The sequence below is a fragment of the Myxocyprinus asiaticus genome, chromosome 43 (assembly GCF_019703515.2).
Source record: "Myxocyprinus asiaticus isolate MX2 ecotype Aquarium Trade chromosome 43, UBuf_Myxa_2, whole genome shotgun sequence".
Taxonomy (NCBI): Eukaryota; Metazoa; Chordata; class Actinopteri; order Cypriniformes; family Catostomidae; genus Myxocyprinus; species Myxocyprinus asiaticus.
This window is the reverse complement of record NC_059386.1, coordinates 418,239-436,036: the sequence shown is the minus strand read 5'-3', so window position 1 is coordinate 436,036 and position 17,798 is coordinate 418,239. Positions and strand designations below refer to the sequence as shown.

Genomic DNA, 17,798 nt, shown 5'->3' with positions numbered 1-17,798 from the left:
CATCTTTAATATTGCTCTGGTCATTTTTGAAAAGCCAGACACAAAGTATGTCATGAAAATGATTGGCTACTGATGTATGGCTCCCCAAAAGTGATGATTTTGTTCTCTTATTGAATAAATTAAATTCATAACTTGGATGGAAACATAACCACTGACTGTCTTTAAAACATCAGTCCTGTTCATATACACCGATCAGCCACACCATAAAAACCACCTGCCTAATATTGTGTAGGTCCCCCTCGTGCCACCAAAACAGCGCTAATCCGCATCTCAGAATAACATTCTGAGATTATATTCTTCTCACCACAATTGTAAAGAGCGGTTATCTGAGTTACTGTAGACTTTGTCAGTTCAAACCAGTCTGGCCATTCTCTGTAGACCTCTCTCATCAACAAAGAGTTTCCATCCGCAGAACTACCGCTCACTGAATGTTTTTTGTTTTTGGCACCATTCGGAGTAAATTCTAGAGACTGTTGTGCGTGAAAATCCCAGAAATACTCAAATTAGCCCATCTGGCACCAACAATCATCCATGCAATTATCTAATCATCCAGTCGTGTGGCAGCAGTGCAGTGCATAAAATCATGCAGATACGGGTCAGGAGCTTCAGTTAATGTTCACATCAACCATCAGAATGGGGAAAAAATGTGATCTCAGTGATTTGAAGCGTGGCATGATGATCTCCTGGGATTTTCACACACAACTGAGTGTGTTTAAGAGATCTGCCTTCATATTGTTAAAGTTGATTAATTAAAATATTCCTAATAAATCTCAATAAAGCTAATGAAATATCTGAAACGTATGGTTTATTTAAAATGCAAAGCTAAAACATGACTCAAATCTATTGAGACAGATATGAAAGAGGGGGAGTATTTATACGTGCGTCAGGTGCTTTGAGCAAAAAGACTTCCGCATATGATGCACCAGGGTTTCCTCACTCAAGCGTCCTCAGGATGATTCCTCCATCCTCGATCCTTGTGGTGCGATAGGCTATATATAAGTGGCACTACGCTGTTCACAACTGGGGTGCATGAACTTATGCTTTGAGGTCAAATATGAATGCAAAAAACCTTTTCATAGGTAGTTTTTAGGGATGCTCCAAACGATTCGCCCCTGATTGAAATAAGCTGATAATGACTTCCTATTATTCAACATGTGTCACTGCACTATAAGAAGCATTTGACGGATAGGAATGCGCTCTCTGTGTGGAGGGTGTGGATTCAAGCTTTCATTAAGCAAATTGGATCACTAAGATTCACATTGATCAATGGATGCCTACCTCAGAGTGCATTGCAGCAAATGTTGGAATGTTCAATTTTTGGTGGCATGGTGTAGCGCCACTTTCACAAACCCTCACATTGTCCCTCTAAACCCTTCTGATGCACCATCCCCATTGAAATCAATGTATTCACAGTGTTCTCTGACGCAGCATAAACTCTGCTGTGTAGGCGCCCTAAAGATCATCCGTATGACTCCAGTGGTTTAATCCATGTCTTCTGAGGCAACATGATAAATTTTGGGTGAGAACTAACCAAAATGTAACTACTTGCAATTATAGTCTCTAAGAATGATCATAATTTCAATTACACTTCCTAGCATTTTATACATGCGTCACATGAAATTATGACTGTGCTTAGAAGATTTGAAAAAGGAGTTACATTTTGGTATATTTCTCACCCAAAATTGATCATATTGCCTCAGAAGACACTGGAGACCTGTGGATTACCATTATGGTGTTTTTCTGTACTTTTCTGGAGCTTGAAAGTTTGGTCACCATTCACTTGCATTATAAAGATATATTCACATCATATCTCTATCAAAATATTAAAACATAAAATTTGTGTTCTGGGGCAGAAAGCAAGTCATAAGTTTGAGACTACATTAAGGATGAGTAAATGATAAGAATGATCATTTTTGGGTGAACTATTCCTTTAACCTAAGGGTAAGAGGTAAATACAGTGATGGCTCTTTTGGCATTGAGGCATCCCTGGAAGACCTTGCCCAAGGTTATCTCTCCTCTGAAAAGGTAACATCAGAAAATGATCTGTTGTACAAGTAGATAGACTTAACTACATTTTAGTTTTTACAGTATGTTTTCATATTACAACATACTGTACAGGTGCATCTCAATAAATTAGAATGTTGCGTAGAAAAGTTCATTTATTTCAGTAATTCAACTCAAATTGTGAAACTCGTGTATTAAATAAATTCAATGCACACAGACTGAAGTAGTTTAAGTCTTTGGTTCTTTTAATTGTGATGATTTTGGCTCACATTTAACAAAAACCCACCAATTCACTATCTCAAAAAATTAGAATACATCATAAGACCAATAAAAAAAACATTTTTAGTGAATTGTTGGCCTTCTGGAAAGTATGTTCATTTACTGTATATGTACTCAATACTTGGTAGGGGCTCCTTTTGCTTTAATTACTGCCTCAATTCGGCGTGGCATGGAGGTGATCAGTTTGTGGCACTGCTGAGGTGGTATGGAAGCCCAGGTTTCTTTGACAGTGGCCTTCAGCTCATCTGCATTTTTTGGTCTCTTGTTTCTCATTTTCCTCTCGACAATACCCCATAGATTCTCTATGGGGTTCAGGTCTGGTGAGTTTGCTGGCCAGTCAAGCACACCAACACCATGGTCATTTAACCAACTTTTGGTGCTTTTGGCAGTGTGGGCAGGTGCCAAATCCTGCTGGAAAATGAAATCAGCAACTTTAAAGAGCTGGTCAGCAGAAGGAAGCATGACGTGCTCAAATTTCTTGGTAACCGGGTGCAGTGACTTTGGTTTTCAAAAAACACAATGGACCAACACCAGCAGATGACATTGCACCCCAAATCATCACAGACTGTGGAAACTTAACACTGGACTTCAAGCAACTTGGGCTATGAGCTTCTCCACCCTTCCTCCAGACTCTAGGACCTTGGTTTCCAAATGAAATACAAAACTTGCTCTCATCTGAGAAGAGGACTTTGGAACACTGGGCAACAGTCCAGTTCTTCTTCTCCTTAGCCCAGGTAAGACGCCTCTGACGTTGTCTGTGGTTCAGGAGTGGCTTAACAAGAGGAATACGACAACAGTAGCCAAATTCCTTGACATGTCTGTGTGTGGTGGCTCTTGATGCCTTGACACCAGCCTCAGTCCATTCCTTGTGAAGTTCACCCAAATTCTTGAATCGATTTTGCTTGACAGTCCTCATAAGGCTGCAGTTCTCTCGGTTGGTTGTGCATCTTTTTCTTCCACACTTTTGACTTCCACTCAACTTTCTGTTAACATGCTTGGATACAGCACTCTGTGAACAGCCAGCTTCTTTGGCAATGAATGTTTGTGGCTTACCCTCCTTGTGAAGGGTGTCAATGATTGTCTTCTGGACAGCTGTCAGATCAGCAGTCTTCCCCATGATTGTGTAGCCTAGTGAACCAAACTGAGAGACCATTTTGAAGGCTCAGGAACACTTTGCAGGTGTTTTGAGTTGATTAGCTGATTGGCATGTCACCATATTCTAATTTTTTGAGATAGTGAATTGGTGGGTTTTTGTTAAATGTGAGCCAAAATCATCACAATTAAAAGAACCAAAGACTTAAACTACTTCAGTCTGTGTGCACTGAATTTATTTAATACACGAGTTTCACAATTTGAGTTGAATAACTGAAATAAATGAACTTTGCCACGATATTCTAATTTATTGAGATGCACCTGTATATTACCTCAAAACCAGTAAGTTTGAAGAAAAAAAATAAAATTAAAAAATAAATTAAAAAAGAGGAAGAGGAAGAGGAAGAAAGTTTTCTTTATAAAGAAGATAATATGACCCTTTAAACATTAGAATGCAACACTGTTAATGTGTTGCATTGCAACACACCACTTGTGCTAGGACTGATATTTGCAGTTTACTAAACTTGAAGGAGACAATCAGTTTCTTATCTTGGGAGTGCACACACAAAAACAGCAGCTAGTTGGATGAGCCAAAAACAACACCCTTGGTCTATGTATAATGAATCATTTGAATTAAAAGTTGTATGTGCATATCTGTTTCATATCTGTAGTATACAAATAACTTGTAATACATAGGCCAAGGGTGTTTTTGTGTGTATGCTCAATTCAGTAAACTTATTGATTGTCTTCTACGAGTTCAGTAAACTGCATTTATTTTTATTTTTACCATTTGTGTCCTCTGTTGCTTCCATTGAGGAAGATCTGGGAGGTTCATCAACATCTGCAAGCAAGATGAATACACAGTTGTTAACTTTAACATTTGAAGGCATCATACAGTACTATTCAGTTACATCATTGATTCAATTCTACCTTCAGGCAAATTATGTGAAGGGGGAAATGATAGGTCACAGGTGGAATACGGCGAAGATTCTGTGAGGACTTTGGCTATTTGAGTGTGTAACAGAAAAAAACAATTACTGATATTTGCAGACAATGTGTATTTCCTATACCAATGGTGCTTTATTTGTTGTATTTGTTAATACAAAAAATTACATGGTTGCAGTTGGGGTGGAGTTGGAAGGTTTGCTTCGATTACTGTTAACAGAGTAACTCCTTTTCAGAGGCTAATTGAATTAATTTCTTAAGTCAATTTAAACCATTTTGATCAAGATTATATTGTTGATGTGGGTTGGATTTGTGGATGGTTATACCCCTTCAACTTCATAGACCCAACACTGGGCTTCAATGCCAACTGATGACTCCTATGTAAATTCCACAATATAGTACATGCTAAGGAAAAGAAAAGCAATGTTAATGTTATTAAAATATTACCTATTGTTCCTCCCAGAATATATGTATGTACATTGAATTAAACATTCTTGTTCTTACATGAAACAATGTCATGAAAATAGTATTTCACTTCATATTTGAAGAAGCCTATTGCTTACCTCTTGTTTTTGGGTGGTGGAGAGCCTGACTCCTCTTGCTCCACTGGTCCAACTAAGAAGAAGCCTTTTCATCACCCCCAGGGCATGCATATAATCAATTGGGAAGCTTTTGATCATATCAGTGCATAGCTGGACCAATGGTGTACTGTTGTTTTGATGCTCCGGCTGAAACTGGCTTCTGAATGATGCATCGGTGTGGAGTAAGGTTTTCGGTGTCCTGAAAGGTGACTTTATTAAACCATTTGCCTTTTTGGTCACATTTATCGCAGCCATAATATCCAGAGCACAGCTTTGTGCCACGGACAAAGGCTTTTGCTGGAGCATCGCAGACGATGCAGAACACGAGAACATTTACGCTGTATTTTCTCCCTTTGCATTGAATGCCACTAGACAGGAGGTCTTTGAGGTCTGCTACAACATCGTCCAAGAAATGCAGGTCATTTGGCCGCTTGTTTCCACAAGTTAATGTTGTAGGAATAACAAAAATGGGATTCAGGTGGATGGCACAGAGGACAGGCCACATAACTTTCCCTGAGCTCTTAAACAATGGTAGGCCATCAGTGTTGAATGACAGATAAATTGTGTCATGGTCCTGTAGCTCTTCAACAGGGTACTTCTCCAGGCAGTCCAGTAACTTTTGATGCAGTGGGTAGTGTAAATATTCCATTCCAGATTTCTGTACTGTCACTACATGCCTAGGTGTTTTCAGCAGAGTAGGAGCAGAGGATGGAAGATATGTGTGGCCATGTTGCTGAAGAATCTTCAACAGCAATTGTTTTTCACTTTGAACTGGAATACCCAGGTTGTTAGATCTGTTGCCAGTGACATTTTGTTTTCCTGGTCAGTGATGTCATTATTTTCCACAAGGTCCATTGCTTCCAAAAGTCACCCTCCCAGTCACTATCTTCCCATATGCATGATGCTTCAGTGGACAAATGGTCCTCCAAAGAACTTAAGGTATCATCAGAGTCAGTCTGACACCCTGTGACTAGTTCTGTGTGATCACTCAGACTATCTAATTCTGTTACTTTATGCTATAGTTTCAAGAACACGTTTGGCTGCTCTCCAGGATCTCAGATATTGCCTTGAACGTTCTCTCTTTTCCTTATTCATTGTGTATGATTTCTGTAAATATTATAAGATAATACCTCCATGTGTTTCCAAAATTAGAGTTGTATTCCTCACAATACATTTCTAAAATGCTACTACTGTTAAACTGTGTTACCTCAATCAGGCTCTTGTATAAAGAGTGCCATCAGGCTTATTAAATATGTTAATGACCAGATTTGTGGCATGCTATAGAAAATTATAATTGAACACAAAAGGAGAATTAGAGTGTTGGCATTAATTACCATTTACTTTCATTCAATCTAATTTTCATAGAATGAATGAATGAATGAATGAATGGTGATTGAAAGCAAATACCATGCATACGGTTTTGCATATGCATATGGTAATAAAAGTCAGATACAAATAAATAGCAACATAAATACAGTTGTGCTCAAAAGTTTCATACCCTTGAAGAGTTGGTAATATATGTACCATTTTTAAAGAAAACATGAGTGAGCAGGCAAAACACATTTCTTTTATTTCTTATGGGATTCATATTCAACTGTAGGTTATATCAAAGTGGCACAATTATAAAACAAAACATGGCAACACAGAAAAAAATGAAATTACCCCTGTTCAAAAGTCTGAATACCCTTAGTTCTTAATAGTCTATGAATTAAGAGTTTTACAATGACATTTACAATACAATAACAAACTCTTTATAAATGTATTTTAAAATTAGTTTTATACAGATTCCTTTTATTTTTTTCATTATCTATAGACTGCTGTATTATGTACTTGCTCCCTTTGCATCATCTCTGCGCATTGTTACTGATGCATTTACAAATAAAGTTTGCAGCAGCGGCTTTGCAGTTAAGTATATGCGTTTTCTGATTAATTAATTTTTTTTTTTTTTTTTGCAAGAAACATTTAAATCGGAAGTATTTCATTACTTTATAATAAAAAGTGTCATTGTATTTATTTATTGAAGTGTATATTAAAGTGTATTTACGATTTGTGAGGGGAGGATGTTCAACGTGAATCGACAAACATTGTTGGTTTAGTACCTCATATATTTAATATAAATGTAGGGAACAGTGAATAAGGATATAGAGGGCGATTTCCTATACAGTAACGGTATACTCACCTTGATTATTGAATCAACTCGGTAACTATGTAGAGAAAAAAGTAGATAATATAAAAAGAGAACGTTATTATGGAACTAATTTAACAAATTGTATAAGTTTTCTGACCAAAACAACAAATATAATAGTCGGAAAAAGCAGAATTGTACTCTCTCTTAGTCAGAGGATGCCTCGAGTCTCAAGACATCAGGCTCCAGCAGTTCAGATTTCGCGCCACAGCCTGCTTGTATCGATTGACCAATCAGAATCGAGTATTTCACAGCGCCGTGTAATAACGCATATTATTTGATATTGTTATTCTTCTTCTTCTTATTATTATTATTCTATAGGATTTTTCATGTTTTTTGTTTTTGTTTTTTTTCCAATTAAATTAACTACAAATAATAATTTGACAGCCCTAGTTTTAAGTAAACAAGTGGGCCAAAAAAAAAAAAAAAAAGAAATTTTAATATGGCCAAAAGTTTGTTAAAAAAAAAAAAAAAAAACCTTAGTTATATTTGAAAGTGTATTGTCACTAAGCGTTTTCTGTTCATTAAATTAAGCCTTGCAGTGTGAATGCAGCCAGAGGATTGAGCAGTGCCTCATTATGGCTTGCTAGAATGTAATCTGTTATTTTTATAATCATAATATCTTAATATTTACCAGTTTTGATTTACACAGCATGGAGTTTTATAGAAAATACAAGAAATTATTTAATGGACTAAAGTGTCTCTTGGAATCATAGTATTCATCTGTCAAATATTTCTGAGTAATGGTACCACATCGGGGCATACATAATTTCACTGGTCATTGGGGTACTGTAATTTTTACTACTTTTGTGCTCTTGCTCTCTTGTATCATTTTACATCTACAAATAAGCAAATAGAATTTGAACTCAAATCTGTTTTTCATGTGCATCATAGCGGGATAATTAATGATTAACAGTTGGCCAGTCAAGCAAAACATACTTACCTGCCTCCTATCTTCTTTTTACAGGAGATGTTTCGCTTCTGTGTCATTGGCATTATTGTCGTCTGACCTCTATAATGACTTCCAGATTTTTTATGTGTCATTTCCATACATGCACCAATGCTGACATTACAATTGTATTACATTACAATACTGATTTATTTTGTGTTTTTCTACACTGTGCTGGGAGATAATGGTACATATTGCACAATCATACCAAAAATGAAAATGGTCATGTACTCACCCACGTGTTGTTCCGTCATCGCATTAATTCAATGCAAATGACATTGCAGAATTCAGAGAATCTCTGGGGTTCTGATTCAGCATATATGTGTTGTGCTTTATATTCCAAGCCAAGTCATCATTACCTGATAATCTCTTCCACTGTTGTAGCTTTCTGTCATTTTGGGAGAGGGGATCATATTCAGAGAACAAGAATTACATTTTGATCTGTTTCTCTAATTAAGCAATGGCTTCAGGAGAACTGGCATTTACCATCCAAGTTATATGACTATCTTATACTTTTATGGTGTGTTTTTCTCCCTTTTTTTATTTTGTAGTTTGGTGGTATAAAGCACTACCCACTCTCATAATAAGGTAAATATAATCTTGGAAGCTCTGACTAACAGCTCATTTTGTGTTTTATGGAAGAAAAAACTAATATGGGTTCTGTATGAAATGAGGTTAAGTAAACTGCAATTTTCAGTTTAGGGTGAACTATTTATTTAACCTTTTTGAATACATAGTATGAACCTCACTCACAGGTGATGTGCAAATACCCGTTTACCCATTAGTTGATGGGTCAATAATTTAATTTGGTTATTGGCCCAATCCAATGTAAAGCTATTTAAAGTGTATGAAACCAAAAATAGAATTCTTTATATTTGTGAATCACCTATGGATATAATACCTCGAAGGACTTTGATAGTTGTACACTTTTGTCTTATTTACTATTTGTTGGTGTGATGGCCCCTGCATCTTCTAAATGTGAGTCAAATCTTTATACTCTTTAACCATTAATGTGTGGGGGAATGCACAAAATTGTCAGTGGGCACTCTTACATGTGCAGATCATATACACTGCCTAAATTTAGGCCAGATAATAGGGGGTTAAGTAGGCCATTTTTGCGAGTTGAGCATTTTACAAGTTACTACAAAGCATTACACAACTGTAGCAAACTATTATGTGGATCACATCAAGTATTAAATATTGCAATCTTTAAGAAGCCTGTTTGATTTAGAAATGGTGTATCCTGGTCTAAAAGTGTTTTCATGAAGTTTAATATAAGTTTGTGTGTTGTCTTTATCCATAGGACCGCCACATAGCATAGGAATTTGACATGTCGCGCTCCCAAATTGTGGTTTGTATTTTGTAGCAGAGGATTCAAAAATGTAATGTCCAAATAATCATCTGAGACTGTAAAGCAAACAGATACAAAACAAAGGATGCATGAAATGCATTACTATTAACATTTTATTTCATATTATCCCTTTTTGTTCAATTTAACTGTCCTCTTCCAAACATACAGATGTACAAAACTTGGTGTTATGCAACTGCTACAGCAACAACAAAAACTTTAACAAACGCAATTTGTTTCGAGGTATTACATGAAACATGGTGAAATTACGGGCCTGGGACATTACAGTCATGTTGCCAGTAAGTCATAAAATTACATAACTAGTACGTGGTGTGTTAGCTGGGCGCCCTGCTGCAGGGGCTCTACTCTACTCAGTGTGGGGGGGATGCTTTGCAAAATGATTCACTTTTGCAAGTTTTGGAAAGCTTAGTTTCTCCCATCACTACTGTACCTTTACAGTCCTCATTTTAAGTCACTTTGGGGTAAAGCTGTCAATGAATAAATCAAACATTTTACGGATAATGAAAAACACTGAAAATACCATTAAATCAGTCCTTTATTTGATCATTGCAAATATAAAGGTTGCAGCAAAATAAGCATGCGAGTGACAATCCACAATTCTTAAAATAAGAGGTTAATTTATAATCAAACATATGCATAAGGCTAGTGTTTGTTAGACAGTAGAGACAAAAACAGTAAAATTTCAGCAATCCACTGATACGTTAGTCCATATCATATATATATACATATAAAAACAAGATACAGTACTGAATCTCGATGAGGTTTATTAGCTTTCTGTGATGGCTCAAACCATCAGAGACAAATGATCATAATGGCTGGCAGTGTTTTCAATGGCTTGAACAATGCATTCTGTGCAAGTCTGTGGAGGAGACATTCACTACAGTGAAAAGAAACGCACGTTTTAGACCCAAAACTTCTCTTTACTATTAATGACATCGGTTTGAGATTTGGCTGGTGTTTACATTCCACAATCACACCCAATATTACACCTGAAACTTCAGAAAAACACAACACTGGGTTTAACAATAAAGTAACTTCTTCAAACAATTGGCTATATTTCCTAACACATGTGACCAAGACAATCACGTCCCATATGTTGGAAATGTTCGTTTGTAAGGTCTCGGTCCGTCTGTCACCACGTACTGCTGAAGAGATGTTTTGGGTTCAGTGTGAGATCATGTAATTATTTACAAACAGCTGCTTTAAATAAAATAACACACTAATATTTCCAAACTACCATGCAAAGTTAATTTTTTACTAAAAACTATTAGCCATTATTAGCCAACTACAAAAACTGGTCTATAAAGAGACCTAAAAATGTCATCTTATAAAATAGAAACATGATAAAAAAAAAAAAAAAGGTTAGTCACAGAACCTGACGTGAATGAGTCTATAAAAGGGTTTCACTCTCAGAGAACTAATTTATACAGGAAAAGAAAAAATATTTGGTTCATCCAATTTTACAATACAATAAATTCAAATGAAATGAAAAAGCTAAAAACAGAGACGAACAGAAAAGATCTTCACTCAGAAAATAGTTGAGAAAAACAGGGAGTTGAGCAGCAGCTCTGATTGGCTGTAGTGTGGATCACATGACAGAACATCCTCTCTTAGCAGCATGGGGATCACCCTGCATAAACACACAGCAAAACATGAAGTTATTTATCCACGTCAACACACATTCATCATTCAACTATAATGGATGAAGCTGATCTGTGAGACCTGCTGGTGAAAGAGATGCTCCTCAATGACTTCAGCTTCCTGTTCATCTTCCTCCTCCACTGCAGTCTTGAACACTGTACTCCTCATGGCCACTTCCTGCAAGAACAATCATATGTCAGAACAGATGTAGTGCTGGACAATCTCTGCAATGCAAGTAATCTGACACAGAACACTTGTGCGTTTGAAGTCTACATGAAATGCCATTTACAACCCATTTTACTTTGACACATTTCTGAGTGGAACAGGACATTCAAAAAATGTATTTGGATGGTGAAGAGTGGCCGTTGTGAATGATTTATCTGTGTATGTTATTCCAATGTATTAAGTAAATAAGAGTCCATTTGCAAGTGTGCCATTATGGTATGACTATTACATTCTCTATCAAATCTGAAGTAAATCTTCAGGTCTTCCAGAATCAAATAATTGTGTTTGTAGTGATGGTGGCATCTCACCTCTCCATCTGGACTCATGAGAATTACTTTAATGTTCTCTCCGGTTCCCCACGCGTTTTGGTTCTTCCAGATCAGATCAGTGGGAGGACTGGAGCTCACGCCCGCATTACACGCCCAGATCTGATCAAATCAATCAATCAATAAAAGCACCAGTGATGAGTTAATCATTCCATTCTGATTACATAGAGACTGTGTGAAGTGCTACAATTACATGTGTAAAGGAGGTCAGGTCATAATGTTAAACTGAACAAATCTCTTCATTTAAAGCTCCAGAAACATTAAGTGGAACAACTTCTACACTTCCACCACTGGATGAACTTACGGCACTTGTACAAGACCTGCAGTCGGGGTTCAATCCTTTTTGACCAATTCATTTCCATGACTTATGTTGGGCCTCATGTGTTCAGATAGAAGACAAAGGCAGGCCTAACAGTCATAAAAACCTAACTCAAGCCCCCACCTTCTAAGTCGTAAATTTTACTGATAAAATTCGCGCCAAAATCAAACAAAGGGAGTCCAAAACAGACTACAGATCCATGAAGCCTTGCTCACTAAAGGATCGAGCGCTCAACTCCTATTGGATGAGGCACACCACAGAATGTCCCTCAAACATGACATCATCAGGAGTTCAAATAATTCTGAAATGCTTCCAGAGTTGCTTCCAGCGACTTCGTTCACCGAATACGGACGTAGCTTTTTGCTGCTCTCCGGTGCAACCTCGTGGCATAAGGAAGTAATGTCCGACTTGAAACTGTAGCCATACAATCTCCATCTCGCTGGACGAGTTGAGATTACTCTGTGTTCAACCGAACACTCTAACAGATCCGAAGGAGACCGCCGAGCAATTCGCATCTTCATCCGTTGGCCTACAGAAGTGAAGAGATTAAAGATTTCTCTTCCATCTTCAATCAAGTCGACATTTCTGAGTTCTCCGCCAGCCCGCCGAGAATCAACAGCCGTACCGCCCTCTGAGAATCAACAGCCGTACCGCCCGCCGACAGCGCGAGGAAACGTCCTCTCGTCATCACACGAGCCTCAAGAAACCGGGTCAAAGTTAAAGGACGGAGGAAAACACATTCTACCTGTGTCCTCATGTGATTCAAGTAAGAGGTTATGTCTGGGCAGAGATAGAATATTATAGTGTGTTATTCTTGTGTTTCAAGGTTTTTGCTTGTACAGTTTACAGACCGCCATGTCTGCTCATTATTAATACTCAGGGTATTAATCATCACAAATTTGTTTTGCTGTATTGTGGTCCAACCAAATTGGATTGTTGTACATTTTCGCCATTGCGGGTGAGACAGAAACTGAGTTCATCCATTAGAGTCAAATAACACAGGACTTTTACGAGTCCCGCTCGTAAAACCGCGTCTCTGAGTGATGAACACGGCTGCTTTATCTCCAGCTATCGCGAAATCAGCTTTCGGGCTGTCACTTAATAATCTCTCTCTCTCTCTCTCACTAACCACACTGACACACACACACCTTATGTGTTATAGGATTATTTTGATTTCCATATCTAATCATATCACTGTTTAGTTTGTAGTTGTAAGTCGGAAGTTTATTGACTGCATTGTATTAATTATTAATTGATATTACTGCATAAATAAACTTTGTTTATATTACAAAGAGAAGTGTTTTGGTTTGTTTTGCATACGCCTGTGTCATGCTGACGGGATGTCAGTGCTCGGATTCAAACCTTCTTTCATTGTTTTTTTTCCCGAAAATCGATATTCTTCGGATGTCGATTTTCCTAAGAAAACAATCTAATATTGAGACTGTTTTACTATCTGGTTATTAGTCCCTGATTCCAGGGTGGTGCCCCGTCAATGTTAATCCTTATTAATATTCTATTGATTTTTGATAATTGATAATTATCTTTGATTGAATTTGAATGATCAATAAGCTAGTGTTAATTTTAATTAATGTTTCATCGATGTTAACAATTAACGATTACCTTTGATAACTGTTGATTTAAAGGATTTAAAAAAAAAGGTAACATTGATTCTCAATGTTCTATTGATTTTAATAATTAATAATTATCTTTGATAACTATTAATTATTGCTAATAACCAAACTTGCTCCTAAATGTAGCACACTACATTTACTGGAGCCCCATATGAGGTTTTAATGAGTTAAATCCAATTAATCAATTTAAATATTGATTAATAACTACAGAAATAATTATTAATTATTTCTGATAGTAACACTGATCTAAACAACCAGTAAAGCCCTACACTAATAACTGGTGCCCCGTGTGAGGCATCCTACGTGCCAGTTCTGTCACAGTGTGTATGCATAAGAATCCAAAGTAATAACTTGAAATCTTTACTTCAAAGTTTGGTTCTGTTTGACAATTTACTTCTCAAAACTTGCCAAACATAAGCCAGTGTGGTGTGAAAGTGCTCTTAAGAGTGAATTAGGGGTTGGTAAATTTACTATAGTCTGCTTAAAACCTGCTGTTGTTGTTATTTAACTTCTAACGCTTTCATCTAAATGTTACAGAGAGGTGCCAAGTCACTTCATTGACGTCCACCAAAGAGAGAACGCAGTGAAATTTGCACATTACATAACAGTAGACCGTAAGCCACAGGTCGAAGCCTCTCACCTGTGCTTTCGTGTTAGCATTAGATCAACTTAAAACAACAAGCTGTCAGAGTCACTATCACAAGAATTTTTACGGCCCCAGTAAAATGAGTCACCAATCGCCCTGTGTGACTGGAGTTGAAGCTCCACAGAGGTTAGTCGACCCAGCACTGCAAGATGTAGTTGCTGCTGTCCTCCGTCTCTCCATAGAGGAGAGAAATAACCTTAACGGCTACAATTAGTCGTTGTGATGAAGCATTGCAGGAACTAGTTGATTATGTCAACAACCCGGTCGGGAAGCCAATGCGCACAATCCTGGACCTTGTGGGCCAAATGTTCCTTCTTCATCACCGCAAAACCCAACTGCAAACCGCCGAGCACCAGGCCCAGCTCGCACAGCTGCAGAGCAGCTATCATGCGGTCCAGAGGGAAAATCTCAGCCTGCACCAAGAAATTAGGTGCACTCAAGCTGAGAAAGTCCAGGCACAAGAAGATAATGCCCGGATGCAGGAGGAAAACGAAGCCCTGCGCAGGCAGCTTCAAGCTGCCCAGCTAAGAGTCAGATCAGGTAAGTGCAGCTGAAACGCACCGCACGACATCTGACATAGAAGAGGGCTCCCTTTTTAGCGATACGCGTAGAAATGTGCCCCTGAGAAACCCAGGAACACACGCTAGGAGCCGAGCTGCCCCTAGTGGTACAGTCTCTGACTTCGTCCTCCAAGACACCTTTCAAAATCCTCCAGCGGCCCGCTGGTTGGATGCAGGTGCCCCTCCTTATAGTTGCCCTCCTCAGTCATTTTTCAGTCACGACACCGTGCGTTTCAAACCGACTGATTCCACACCACGAAGGGGGGACAATTATTTTCAAGCCCAGAGTGGTGTAAGCAGCTCAAAGATCCCATTAGCCAGGGAGCTGTACACAACCCGGGGTCCACCCCCACGCGTCGACTGGACTCCTTCCCCACCACGAAGGGGAGGAAGTCGTCCTCATCGCTATAGAGATCCGAGTGACTATGATGTTTCGGATGACTCGGACGACCCGTGGTCATACCGACACCAACGCTTGCGCATCCGACAACTCGAGTCCCTCGCAGGGGACATAGAACGCTTTGACCCAAGTAATCGAGATTCAAACATCGACAATTATCTTAGGGAAATTGAGCACTGCCTGATTGATTTGCCTTACGCTTCGTCGCGCGAAAAACTCAAGCTCATATGGAAGACCACGGTAAGGAGTGTCCATGCGTTCATGGAAACGCTACCGACTGGTACACGAAACCGCTACTCAGCTCTGTGTAAAGCCCTACGCAAGGAGTATTCGCTGTATATCGACGAAGCCTCCACTACCATAGCTGCTTTCGCCATCTCCCAGAAGAGGCACGAGCCTCCGCGTGAGTATTATAGACACCTGAGAACCACGTACTTCCAAGGAAGTAATGCACCAGGTCTGGAGGAGGAACGAGCTTTCAAGTCTCTTTTCCTTCACAACCTCCACGAGTGCGTGCGATATGACGTCATGATGCACTGCAGAATGGGCAACCCCACCATGCAGGAAATCAGAAAGTACACGCAACTGGCATGGGAGACACGCGTGCGCCCTGCCCGAGGGAACGAAGGCGACGCCAGAGCCCTGGGGATCCAAGCCTCATATGCAGACCTAGCGCTTGAAGGCAACGAAATGCCTCGCGTTAAGGTGAATGCTAGAACCGGACCCCAGAGGCGCCGATCACCCCGCCAGCAGGGTAAGCAACAGAACCAGGGGGGTGGTAACCAGACACACCCCCAGGGTCACGGCAGGCCTAAACAACAAAACGTTCGCCGGCCGAAAGGAAATGCATGTTTCGAACGAAAACCCAAAAAAGAAGGTGAGTGGGTAGGAAAGGTTTCAAATCCCCTCAGAGAACAAGATTTGAGAGATGAAATGGAGGATATTAGGAGACGCTTGACTGAGTTAGTAACTAAGCTTGACGTGCTCCGTTGTTCACCAGGTCCGTCGACCTCCTCAAAGGAACACGGCACTGAAACCCCGTTAGTATGACTAGACGATGTACCCCCACCCGTTAACGCCAAAGTTTACTTTGTAGGTCGGGAAAAGGGGAACAGTGCCCAAGTTGCTCCCCAAAACAGTCACTCCTAACATGCCACACCCTCTTTTCTGACCTTCTTGGGCGATCTGTACCATAAGGGCAACACCTGACACATGGGTCATTCAACTCCCACACACTACTCAACACCGGTTCCGAAATAGTCTAATGGGTTCCAACACCTTCGCAGAGGTGGCTAGAGCAAAGCTCTCCCTTGGCAAACCGTTATAGACAGAGACCTGCAACGTAAGCGTCACAAGCTACACGCAAGATAGGTCGTCTATCACAAAACGGGCCTGGATTGACACCTTTCAAGGGACCCTGTTTACATTGTCCCATTAATACAGAACCACCGTTAGTTGGCCAGGACCTACTGAACCGATTTGCTCCGCTCATTGACTGCCGTCATGGACACGTGGGCTCAGGTTGACATACAGAGACCACTTGGTCCAGAAAACAGTTCACCAGCTTCAGATGCACACGTCGCCATCGTCCAAAAATCCAGCAGAGACGACGACTCCAATAAGAACAATTACAGGGCCTGGGTAAAACCCTTCAGGGTACTATAGTCACTGTAAATTTGCAATCCGTTCTCATCAATAACACTTTGCACACTTTAGGGATTTTGTCAGAGAAAACAACTTATGCGTGTATCGTTAGAGATCTAATGCAGGACCTCAGGGAAATTAGCTCCTCAGTCAACAGTCTGAGTGATGGAAGGATTCCAGCTTACCTGGTATCCCTAGACCTTTTCGAACAAATCCTTAAATCTGCTACTACCTCCATTGTGCAACCTTCACAGATACACATGGCATATAGTTTTGGCATTGAAATTCCAATCCATGTAAATCCTCAGAACCTCAAAATAGGATTTATCCTCAATCTACTGTCATAGGCAGAATATATATAGACTAAAATCTGTATTTAATGTTGGTTTTCAGAGAGGTAATGTACACATTCACCTCAAAACACCACCAACACTCACCTACCATCATGAGGACCCCTCGCTCTACCTTATCTCTAACCTAAACATGTGTACCAAGAAAAAGTACATTCATTGGGTTTGTCAAAACGCAACCCCTTTATTAGAGAGGTGACTAACTACCTCTGCGGCCAAAGAGCCGAATTCCATGAACAAGTGTCATGATAGCATGTCCATCAAAGATGAAGGAACAGAGACAAAGGTAGAGCGAGCAGGCAGTCGCTGGCTCGTTAACACACCAGCCACCGAAGTCATACGACTGCCATGATACAACCACTAAGCTAAGGCCACTAAACTAAGGCTACCAAACCAAACAGTGTTCTTAATGGTTCCCCAAGGAGCCATCGTGCACATTGACAATATTGTCCTCCATCATCTCAAAGTCGACAAACGTGACGCAGAAATTGAGATAATGGATGCATTTAGAGGTCACAGCCTCACCGTTGATGACACCCTTCAACAGCTGCTTCAGGCTGAAGGGATGGAATTAGTGAAGTTCAGTCTCAAACCGACTGGCTTGACCACTATATTTCATAGTCACATAAGCAGATCTTACCGAGAACACCCT

The 17,798-nt window shown here is 39.5% G+C and overlaps 1 protein-coding gene across 2 annotated transcripts in view; it reads right to left on the bottom strand.

Moving 5' to 3' along the window:
• Positions 1 to 9,921: 9,921 nt before the first annotated feature.
• LOC127433370 (lamin-B1-like) overlaps positions 9,922 to 17,798 on the bottom strand; it is a 66,919-nt gene continuing 59,042 nt past the window's right edge. For both annotated transcript variants that reach the window (XM_051685221.1, XM_051685222.1), the window contains 3 exons: positions 11,579 to 11,698; positions 11,127 to 11,222; positions 9,922 to 11,034 (listed from right to left, as the gene is read on the bottom strand). In XM_051685221.1, the coding sequence (XP_051541181.1) occupies positions 10,993 to 11,034; positions 11,127 to 11,222; positions 11,579 to 11,698 (258 nt within the window). In that variant the 3' untranslated portion in view covers positions 9,922 to 10,992. The remainder of the gene's footprint in view (positions 11,035 to 11,126; positions 11,223 to 11,578; positions 11,699 to 17,798) is intronic.